Source organism: Castor canadensis, chromosome 5, assembly GCF_047511655.1.
Source record: "Castor canadensis chromosome 5, mCasCan1.hap1v2, whole genome shotgun sequence".
NCBI classification, from domain to species: domain Eukaryota; kingdom Metazoa; phylum Chordata; class Mammalia; order Rodentia; family Castoridae; genus Castor; species Castor canadensis.
In genome coordinates, this window is record NC_133390.1 from 126,261,965 (window position 1) to 126,274,235 (window position 12,271).

The following is a 12,271-nucleotide window of genomic DNA, read 5'->3' on the forward strand; positions in this document are numbered from 1 at the left end:
TCTCAAGTACAGCTGAGTTGCTTTAACACTGAAAATGCCACAGATCAATTCCAGATTCTAAAATGCATAACTTTGAATGAAATTAAAAAGTTTTCTCTCATGCCTGAACAAATGCAAGAAGATATAAATAAGTTTGTAGACACTTCTTCTTAACCCTCAAATTAAGATTTGTTCTGTTAATGCTTTCCAACTACTGCAATTCTATATGTTGAAGACCACCTCAGTATAGCTCTCTAGTATAAAAGCAGTGCTTCAGGCAGCATGACTTATTTTCACATCACTTCAGATTTCTTGGATCTAAGATTCAGAGGCAGAAGTAGAAGTTGTAATAGTACTTCTCATTGGAAGGATTCTTTTGACATGGCATCTTAAGACTTAAGAGCCAGGTATGGTGGCACATGCACCACCCAGGACTCAGCACTCTGAAGGTAGACGCCAGATCATTGCAAGTTTCAGGCTATTCTGGTCTACCTAGTGAGAGCATGTCTCAAAAATCAAAGAAGGAAAAGACTGACCCAAGAATGTTTTCTACCAGTGATTCCAGCTATTGCATGACCAAAGCATTCATTCATTTTTGTTTCCTGCCCCAGATTCTTTAACTTACAGGGTCATAAAGAATTAGTTAGCCTTAGTCAAGGAGTAAACTAAGTATAATGTGTTTTGCTGTCATGGACTTGACAAAGTAAGTTGTTAAGTAACTTGACAAGAAGTGTAAAGCCAGATTCTACCAGGTTAAACATACTATAGGCCATTTGTAAAACAAAGAAGGGAAAAAAATTAAGTCCCTTCAAAATTCAGTAAATAGATACCAGAGGTGTAACTCACGGGTGGAGTGCTTGCTTTCAATCACTGGCACCAAAACAAACAGACAAAAGCAATAAATATATTTGTAATTCTCAAAATATACAGATTTTAAAACAGAATATACCAGACATGCTGATCTCTGAAGAGTTTAATGCATTACTACTTTATGGAAATTAATAGTTACTTTAAAAATGTTAAGGATACTACAACTTTGTTATAGTTGAAATTTCCCTTTCTTTTTGGTGGTACTGAAGACTGAACTCAGGACCTTGTGCTTGCCTAGCAAGCCACTGGAGCCATGCTCTCAATCCTTTTGCTTTTATCAGGTTTGTCAGGTAGGATCTCATGCTTTGCCAAATCCTCTTTGATCTACTCTCAAGTAGCTAGGATTATATGCATGTACCACCATGTCTGGCTTAGTTCAGTATTTCTAGTCACCTCTCCTAGACACCTTTGAAAAGGGAGGAGAAAATTAATTTACTCCTTTTATTTCTTAATTCTAGTTTGCTGGTATTTTCTTGTTTGAAAAAGGAGTGAAGTCTAGGGGATTTAAAGTGGGCAAGTTGGATAGCTTTAGTTTCTGTGGAATATGGGATAAACTTCATACCTGGAAGAGAACTTAGAAATTATCTGTTAGAATGCTTGTCAAAGTATACTCTGCAAACTACATATCCTAGAACTTGTAGTTCAAAATAAAGTAACTTGATAATTTAAACACGGAAAAATCTGCTTGCCACATCCTTTCATATTGATCTATAATACACGTTAGCACGTTATAGGCTAAGTTAAATCAGTAAACTTTAATTTGCTGTATTTAATTTAGGAATCACTACGTTACTTCTTTAAAAAATTGGCATTAGTGCCACTATAATAAAATATCCGAGATTGGGTGATTTATCAGAACAGATTTATTTCTTACAGTTCTAGAGACTGGGAAATCCAAGGTTGAGGGAACCATATCTGGTGAAGGTCTTCTTGCTGCATTATCCCATGGTGGAAGGTGGAAGTGCAAAAGAGCATGCATGTAGCATTAAGAATGCATTTGTGTGGGTGCTGAACTCAGTTTTGTAACTCCTGATAATGACTTTACTCCCTTCATGAGAGCAGAGCTTTGATGACCACACACCAGTTAACACTGATGCATTGAAGATTAAATATCTAACATGAATATTGGGAGACACATTTAAACCATGACAGTGTCCCATGCAATTCAGTTGAAGAACAACTGATCTAGCTACTTTGTATAGAGATGATCCTGAGGTTTAGTGATGCTAGGTGACTTTCTCAAATTCATAGAGCTACAAACCAGAACTTAGCTTTTCAATTTTTAAATATTTTTTATCTTTATTCTTTTGTTTGAATTACTGCGTTATGAACATAAAATATATCCATATTGTAATAAGAACTTTTTTTTTTTTTTTGGCCTGGTACTGGGGTTCAAACTATGTTTCATGTTTACAAGGCAGGCATTCTGCCACTTGAGCCACTCTGCCAGTTTTTTTTTGGGTTTTTTTCAAAATAGGGTCTCGCAAACTGTTTCTCTGGGCTGGCATTGAACTGCAGTCCTCCTGATCTCTGCCTAACCAAGTAGCTAGGATTATAGGTATGAGCCACAAGAACCTGGCAGAAGCATAGTTCTTTTTTTCAAATGAATATCTGTTCATTTATGACGTTGCTCCTTATTTGTCTTGGTGACTGAATGTTACAACACTTCAGTATTTAGTAATTTTTCAGCTTATGAATATGCCTTTCCTTCAGTCTTAAAAACTAAAGATGCCCAGAGAAGGCCTATATACATTGCTTGATTTGAGTGACTACTTTATTTTAGTTTATCCCTTGTGGTTGCTTTCCTCTCCTGAGAGTATTCCCTGCAGAATATTGTTCAGTTTGCTTTTGAGCTCATTAGTTGACCAAACCACTTTGATTCTTTTATCATAGCAAATTATAAGTCATGGAATATTATCATGCTTGTTAGTTGTAAATCTTATTTCTATAGTGTATCAATATTCTTATTTATGTGTAATATATATGTACTAATATGTGTATCTAATGATTATTATTTGGAAATCCTACTTATATAGTATAATATGTAATTATGTCTAGTAAGATAAATATCTAATAAATATAAGTACAACATATGCATATATATATTTGTTGGTGATTTTTCCCTGTAATATATGAATATGTATTATTACATATTTATAATATTAAGTATATGATGTGTTTAATAATATATTATTTGGTGGATGTAATACAGAAAAAATACCATGTGCTTGTCCTTTTTGACTAAGCTTTTTAGGATTTAATCTACATTGAACTTAGCTGTCCAAAAAATATCTTTGGATTGTTTGATCAAATATGATAATTTAGATGTAATCTTAGTTTTTTAAAAATATTTTTGAGTGATATTAATATAGTATATTATCCTTATATGTTTTGAACTTCTAAGTTTTTTATTACAAAATTTTTTATTAGAATATATTCATTATACAGGGGAGATTCATAGTGAAAATTGTAATTAGGGTTATATTGTACATTGGTTAGATTGCCCCCATCATCTCTCCCCTTCATCTCCCTCCCCTCCCCACTTAAAGCAATTGCAAGAGGTTTCTTTGTTCTATTTCATATAAATATATGAAGTCCATCAACCATATACTCTTACCTTAATCTCCTTCATTCGCCCTCCCCCTTCTCACGAGTACCCTCCCTCCACACTCACTGTATCTGTTTTACAGTCCTGTCTTTCATTGTTAATATTTAAGTTGATGTTCAAAGGGGTTTCTCAACGTATACCTGCTGTGAGTATACCTTACTTTGGTCTGTTCATCCTCATCCATTACTCTCCCTTACCCCTTTACCTCCCACACCCCATTTTTTCAAGTACATGTCCTTATATCTTCTGCCTTCACAGATGTTATGTTTTATGATATTGCTGGTGCTCTATCAGTCTTTTTTCCTTTCCCTCTCCCGAGTTCTATAAAGTTATTCCACTATTACAAACATATTCTACATATGCATTTGTATATGTCATACTTGTTTTTGTGTATGTGTTTATCTTTTGGATCTGTCTTCCACATATGAAAGAAAACATGCGGCCTTTGTCTTTCTGAGCCGGCTTACTTCACTTAACATGATGTCCTCCATTTGCATCCATTTACTTTCAAACCACATGTCATTATTCCTGACAGCTGAGTAAAACTCCATTGTGTACATACACCATATTTTCTTGATCCATTCATCGGTTGTAGGGCATCTGGGTTGTTTCCATAGCTTGGCTATTGTGAATAGTGCTGCGATGAACATTGGTGTATAGGTGTTTCTGTTGTATCCTGAATTTCATTCCTTTGGGTCGATGCCCAGGAGCAGTATACTAGATTATATGGCAGTTCTATCTTTAGCTTTTTGAGGAATTTCCATACCGCTTTCCATAGTGGTTATACTAGTTTGCATTCTCATCAACAGTGTATAAGGGTTCCTGTTTCGCCACATCCTCACCAGCATTTGTTGTTATTGCTCTTTAATATGGCCATTCTAACTGAGGTGAGATGAAATCTAAGTGTAGTTTCGATTTGCATCTCTTTTGTAGCCAGGGAAGTTGAACACTTCTTCATGAATTTATTGGTCATTTGTACCTGTTCCTTTGAGAATTCCATGTTTAATTCATGTGCCCATTTCTTCATTGGGATATTGATTCTTTGGAGGGTTGAGTTTTTTGAGTTCCCTGTAGATTCTGGAAATTAGTCTCTTATTGGATGAATAGCTGATAAAGATTTTCTCCCATTGTGGGCAATCTTTTGAGTCTAGTGCCTATTTCTTTTGCTGTGCAGAAGCTCTTTAGTTTGATGCAGTCCCACTTGTTCATTCTTTTTCTTAGATGCTGAGCCTTTTGAGTTCTACCTAGGAAATTGTTTTTTTTCAGGTATCATTAGTAATTCTTTGCTGTTCTCATTTAAACACCGATGTGAAATCTGTGTATTCATACTAGTTTGAACATAATCTCAAATAAATTTCATTTTTTGAGTTATAAAACTGGCTGTGAGTTTAATGTGATTACTTAGACAATGTTCATGTGTATCGCTTGGTGACAATGGATTTAGATTATTTTAGTAGTCATAGTAATGTAGGTTTTCCCCCTTTCTGTGTACTTAATGTAGCTGATCAGTTTGGCTTGTTTTTGTTTTTGATCTGTCATTAATAAAAGGTAGAATGAAATGCCAACTTCAGCCAGTGGTGGCCTTAGCCGTGTTTTACTTTACCTTGGTTGTTCTGTAGTCCCATTAATACTGAATTTTATATATGAAGTCTCTCAACCAATGGAACTTAGCTAGTAACAAGATAAGGAAAGGAATAGAATTCTTTAATTCTTGAGGTACTCATTAGCCTTCTAGCACTTTGTTTTTTACTCTTTCATTTTTATTTACCTTTTTGTTGAATTTACTTCTTACCTTTTATAATTTCCTTTATTTCCTGATTCATTTATGCTTGTAAGGGCATCCATAATTGGTCATTGTTAGAACTAGTTTTCTTTTTTACTATGTTGAATGCATGCTAACCTGGGCAATTTTAATAATTACATGAATAAAATCTTGAGTTACACTTCACAAATAAGTAGAGAGTTTATGTGAATTTAAAAAAAAAAAGTTTTTTTTCAAGAGAGCCTGATTGTTGATAGCCTTGGATGAATAGAGTGAGGACAGAGGTTAGGGTAGTGATATTATATAAATAATGACTGTCTTGCAAGAAGGTTTGCACCAGAAACTCTCCTTGCTGGTATTATAAAATAAGCAGCCATATTAGCAAGGATATACAGGCAGCTTTTCTAATGTTTCAGCTAAAAGTCAACAAGAGATTAGGACTTCCTCTTCTGTTGCCTCAAGGAAATCAGTTCTTCCTGTAACCCAAATGAGCTTGGATTCTGAGAACTCTACCCTGGCGATACCTTGTAAGACCCTAAGCAGAGGGTCTAGCTAAACTGTGCCTAGATTTGACCCTTGAAACCATGAGATAACAAAGGAATATTGTTTTAAACCTTACGTTTGTGATAATTTGTTAGCAGCAACAGAAAACTAATGTAAATATTCTTTATATAAACCTTTTTTCCATCTTTGAATATTACTGCCAAACTTCTTTTTATCCTAGGTGATCAAAAAATATTTATTGAATATCTCTATGTGGCAGGCAGATACAGGGTGTGAACTCAAAGAGACATGATGTTAATTGAATGGTGAAGACACTTGAAACCAGAGTGATAACGCTGTAAAGGCCTATGATATGATAAACAGATTTAATTGAATACATATCTTTTCAGGATTTATTCAACTTTTTAAAACTAAAGCCTTTTGTGATAGTTAACTTCGGTTGTCAACTTGACTAGATTGAAGAATACCTTGAAAATTGGTACTGAGAAGTGGGGTCATTGTTGTGACTGACTATATCTGATAATATGGTTCAGAAGCCTACGAAACTGGTTCATGGGAGCAGTTTGGCAAAGTTTGGAGGAGTGGGCCATAGAAAGCTTAGAAAAATTAATTACAAGCAGAAGGTTAATGAGCAATGTTGGTGGGTACTCAGAAGACCAAAGTACTGATAAAAATGTAGACCATAAAGGCCAGGCTGATAAAGTTTCATATGGAAATGAGATTGGAAATTGAACTGAAGGCTATAATTGTTACACCCAGAAAAAGAATTTGGATATACTTTGTCCCTGCCCTGATACTTGGTGGGAAGCTGCATTTAAACATGTTGAACTAGTTTATCTAACAGAGGAAATTTCAAGGCAGCACAGAATTCAGGCTGTGACATTGGGTATTACTGGTTGCTTTAAGCCAGATTTACAGGGAGAATCAGGAGCACAAAGGAGCAGAGTGGAAATATTTGGAAAATTTGCATTTTGGTCAGAAAAGAAGCACCAGTAAGGGTAAAGGTGCAGTTGAGGAGGGTACAGTCACTAAGGAGATTAACACTATTAAACAGAAGCCAGCTTTGCATAGGGGCAGTAGGAACATAGCCAAGCTTGCCTTAAATTTTGAAGACTTTGGACTTGGACTTTTGCATAGTTATGGAACAATAGACTTTGGGTTCTTAAGGAAGGACTTGATTGCATTTTATATTGTGAGATGGACTTCAGCCTCTGGGGGCCAGGGACAGAATGCTATAGTTGGAATCTAAAGTGTCCCTTAAAGGCCCAGTCCCTACCTTGGTGCTATTGGGAGGTAATGGAAATTTTAAGAGATGTAGTTTAGTGGGAGGTCTTCTAGTCATGGGGGCATATCCTTGAAGAGGATAGTAGGACCTTGCCCCTTTCTTTTTCTCTCCTTTGTTTCCCTGCCATAACGTGAACAGATTTGCCATGTCACGAACAGATTTGCCATGCCACATGCTCTCCCTCCATGATGTGCTGCTCTCCAACCAGTGTCGTAAAAGCAATAGATCCCACCAGCCATGGGCCAAAACCTCTGGAACTGTGAGTTCCTCGTTTTTATAAGTTGATTATCTCAGGTGTTTTGTTACAGTAAAGGAAAGCTCACTGACACACTTTCTTACATTTTTAAAGCATATTCCTGCTCTCACAAAACCTGGGTTCTAGCTTTATTTTTAATTAGCATTATGAAAATGATCTCTGTATATTTAACTCTTGTAATCCTCTTCTTTCTAGAACATTTTTACTCTTTCTTGCTCAGTTCACTCAGTTCAGGTTTAAGTTAAATGTTAATCTTACATGAGTCCCTTAGATGGTAAGCTTTATGAGGGCATACTCAGAACTCAGTGTAAACAAACAAAACCTGACATGGAGGAATCAGCATTGGAAGTCCTGTACATTGCTGACAATAGTATAAATGGTAACTATTTTGGAAAACTTAATCTTTTTTAAATACATGTCTACTGTATAACCTAGGAGTAGAATTGAAAGTTTTACCCCCCACCCCACAAATGAAAACATATATCCTTAATTCTTGTAAATGCTCATTCATATTTTATAAGAATGTACAGTCTCTTAGTTATTGCCTCAACTAAATACAACCCCAGACCCAATAGGAGCATAGATTATAGTAGACATGAAGGGGAATATATAACTTAAGTGAAAGAGGCCAAATTGACATATATAAAAAAGTAGAATTATCCCATTTATATGAAAAAAACCCCAAAAAACTGGGAACACACAAAATGAATATATGGGGAAAGAAGTCAAAGTCTTTGAGAAGAGAAGTGACTGGAAAGGTCTATGTTAGAGTTTTCTGAGATAATAGTTTTGGGTAATAGTTAAGGATGATGTTATGCCTATAGTTGTCAGAGATTGGTGTTTTTTACTGTGTATAAATTATACTTTAGATTTTTTAAATGAGAAAAGAAATGTGAGTGAATTAGGTGTCCTTAGTGTCTTGTGCACTCTCTTCTTTGCTTGATTATATTTGCTGTTGTCTTTTTCTGCTGTAGGATTGTCAGTTATCTCTAGATATCTAGAGGTAGCTCTAGAGTTGGGCAGGGGCCAAGTTTTCCTTTGGTTCTCAGTTTCAATTTTGAGTACTTACATTCAAAATGCCCAGGCTTATTTGTTCTGAGGTAAAAAAGATATCTGATAACTGTAATTCATTCATAGGTTGATAGCCATATTTTATGATTACATTTTCAAGAGAAATATTTGAATTCTTACAGAACCTTATTTAGTGTTTTTATGTAGCTTCTTGCCTTTTCTGTCCTAGGATTCATAAAAGACATCTGTTTAAGTGTTGATAGAGTAATTCTGCTCCAACTATAATTTTGAGATAACATGGTGCTATATTTGTAAACCAATGTAAAAAGCAGATTAAAAAGATAGGTTTTTAAATTTTGTTTAAGCAAATGAAAACTAAATATTAATTCTGTTCTTCTGAATCTCTTCCTTTCACCTTTCCTTCATTTTTTGCAGTAAAATAGAAACCAGATTGTTTCATCTTTTTGATACAAAAAGCCCTTTAATACCAAAGCAGTTTGAAAAAAAAATACATATATACACACACATATGTTTAACTTTTATATATAGCATTTTGTAGTGCTGTATCTTGTTTTGTGTACGTGTGTGTGTGTTTAATGGAAATAATACTAATTTCTAGTGGGATGGCTATGTCAGAAAATTGTGAAATAAGTATAGCTTGGAGTTCCCAAAACTGCCCCAGCAATTTTTTTTGGAGGTGGGGTGGGGGAGGCAGGTATTGTCTCTGAAACTACTCAAGAAAGCAGCTCAGGTTTTTCAGTGCTAACACATCTCATTTGTTCTTCAGACAAGATCAGGCGCATTCAGGGTGGTATGGCTATAGACTCATTTGTTCTTCAAGTAGATGCTTTCTTTTGTGATTTATGTTGGGGAGTCTTATAAAAAGCAATTTTAAAATTCTCCAACACTTTTTGTCTATACTTCTCTGGTAAAGGACATTTTATCAGATTCTCAGAGGCCTTCATCAAGAAAGGTTAAAATTCCTGGCTTTGCCTCTATTTTTGGTGAAATTTTTATATTGCCAACTGCTGATTTTGCCAACCTTTCAGTAACATAACTAGCCCTAAGGTTGGCAAGAAATTATTCCATATTGGTGTTTGCCAGTACTGAATGCTGTCAAAAGTGTATTTGATAGCTTCTTTGTGTCTTCATTATTGTTTTTACTTTTTTTTTTTTTTTGACCTTTTTGGTTGCAGAACTATCATAATTATTTAGTTCCATTGACTGACCTCTTTGCTTCTGTGTTCCACACTTTCCAGACTCGGGTAAGAAATACTCCCTCTAGCATGCCTATTTTTGTTATCGAATCAGTGGTCAGAATATGCTTGCCTTCATTTTATATCAGTCTGTGAGAATTAGAGATTCCTTGACAAGATGTTTAGGAATGCCAAAATCTGACACTGTGTGGCTGTGTGCATATCCTGTCACTGCCTTCTGCCTTGATTGTTTCTAATCCTGTCATTACCCCTGAGCTGTGATACTATTTATTAAAAAAACCCCAAAATTATGAAAAAAAGAAAACAGCATGGTTCCTATAAAAACATAGTTGTGATAAACTTCATATTTTAAGAAAATTCATGCTAGAGCCAAGTATTTATCCATATACTGTTTTAGTTTAAGAACACTGAAAGATACTGGTAATATTCAATCAAAATTAACTTGACTGAGAAGGTAATATTTCTTACTCTTTCTGTTGAACTCTATTGCTCCTGCCTCTCCTTATTGTCTCTCACAGCCAGGAATGAAGTCAAGACTTAACTTTGAAATTTATAAGCCCTCATCATCTACATTTTTGTGTTTTATTAAGTCTTGATTTGCTTATACTTCTTTCTTTAATTTTTCTGTATTGCTTTTGTTGTATTGATTCATTCTTTTCCCTCCCTTCTTTCCTCTGTCCCTTCTTTTCTATCTTTTTTCTTTTTTTGACTGCAGGTTTAATTCAGGGCCTCCCTGCTTGTTAGGTAGGTGCTCTACCACTTGAGCTAATTTTGCCGGCATTCAGCCAATAAGAAGACAGTAAGATATCTGGAGTTCTGAGGATTTTCTTTTGGTGGTACTGGGACTTGAACTTAGGATCCCCCTCCCCCCATTTGCTAAACAAATGCTATACATCTTATGCCCTGCCCCTGGCTCTTTTTGCTTTATGTTTTACATTAGAGTCTCATGATTTTTCCTAGACCTTGTCATCCTATTTACGCATTTGCATAGCTGGGATGACAGGGATGTACACCATGTTCAACTTGTTTGTTGAAATGGAATCTTTTCAACAAACTTTTTGCCTAGGCAGGCCTTGAACTGCAATCCTGGTCTCAGCCACTCCAAGAGTAATCCTGAGATTATAGGAATAGCTGAGATTATAGGTATGATCCTCCTTCACTGGTCTCTTAGAATTTTAAGAAGTATTGTTTTTTATGGACTTTGATCAGATATATAAACAGTGGTAGATCATGTTTTTGGACTAATGATACATTTAACATTCAGTCACTTTAAATATTTGTTGTGTGGTAGTTATGTGCCAGGCACAGTTCCAAATGTTTGGAGTATGTACAGGGTCTCTTGTAATGATAATTATTTTCCAAAAAGACAAGCCAATTGGTAGACCAAAAGATCAAGATAATTTTATGTAATGATGAAGCTTGTGGGAAAATGAGGTAATATTGAAATGCTAACTAGTATGTGGTGTGTGTTTATAGGGGTGTTGAGGACTGTGGTTTGCATAGTGCTTTTCACTTGCAAAACAGGTGCTCTATACCTTGAGCTGTACTCCAAGTCCATTTTGCTCTAGTGATTTTGAAGATGGGTCTTGTGAACTATTTGCTCTGATTGGCCTGGAATCAAGATTTTTCTCATCTCAGCCTCCCAAGTAGCTAGGATTACAGGTTTGAGCCACTGAACCTGGCCCTGAATATTATATTTCTATAGAAAAAAAGTTTAACTTAGTAGAATGGGAATGTTAAAACATGAACATTTTGCATAACCTGTAACCTCACACTAGTACCAAATCACATTACTCAGGGTAGAGTCATAGAAAAATGTTTTAAAATTCGATCATATACAAAACATTTTACAGGAGCTTTAACAAGTATTATTAAACTTACCATGTACCAGGGACTGTGCTTGGTGTTGGGGATGAGAAGATTGATTTTTTCATATTTGCCTAGGGACCATACTATGTGGGATAGACTCCTGGCTTTACTCTTCATTAATTGTGTGACCTTGAACAAGTTACTTAGCGTCTGTGCTTTCATCTTCTCATCTGTAAGTTGTCATGACAATTAAATGAGATAATACAAATAAAGGTACTAAAGCAGTGCATGAAAGTACTTAATAAGCACCCATTAAATATTAACTGTTGTTTTTATTTTCATTCACTTAAGTTGGGGGGGGGTTCTGTTCTCAAGGACCTTTTGATACACTGGAGGAGACAAATCAAGGGGAATCAGTAAATTAACAGTATTTTGTATGTTGGTTTGGAAACAATGGGAGATCTAATTAGGGGTATAGAGGAATGGAATGCCAACTCTTATTTAAGTCAATGCTTGAAAGGTGGTGTCTTTTGAGTTAAGTACTAAAAGGTAGGTGTGGGGGGATAGATAGAAGGAGAATTTGTTTTCAGTAACAAAAACAGCTTGTGCAAAGGCATAAAAATATGAAAGGCATTAATAGTGTGTTTTTAGGGAAGAACCGGAAGTTAAACATGTAAGATGAGAAAGAAGTAGGTAGAGTCCAGCCACTTTAGGGTAGAGATCAGAGAAGAGTCTTGAAAGTATTAAGACTGAGAGGCTGGAGGCATAGCTCAAGTAAGTGGTAGAATGTCTGTCTAGCTTGTCTAGCAACTATGAAGCCCTGAGTTCAACCCTCAGTACCACCAAAAAAAAAAAAAAGGACTGAGCTAGGTGTGGTGGTACACATTTGTAATCCCAGCTGCTTGGGAGGCAGAGATAGGAGGATCAGTGCTAGGCCAAACTTGAGCAAAAGCTTAAGACGCTATCTGAG

The 12,271-nt window shown here is 35.5% G+C and overlaps 1 protein-coding gene across 3 annotated transcripts in view; it reads left to right on the forward strand.

Annotated features, from left to right (window-relative positions):
- The window catches only part of Stt3b (STT3 oligosaccharyltransferase complex catalytic subunit B), a 92,980-nt gene that overhangs the window by 14,369 nt on the left and 66,340 nt on the right, over nt 1-12,271 (forward strand). The window contains exon 1 of one of the 3 annotated variants that reach the window (XM_074074051.1): nt 11,432-11,533. The exons of the other annotated variants lie outside the window; for them this stretch is intronic. Coding sequence (XP_073930152.1) covers nt 11,447-11,533 — 87 coding nt within the window. The 5' untranslated portion in view covers nt 11,432-11,446. Of the gene's footprint in view, nt 1-11,431; nt 11,534-12,271 lie in introns of those variants that run through there. 3 annotated transcript variants of the gene reach the window in all.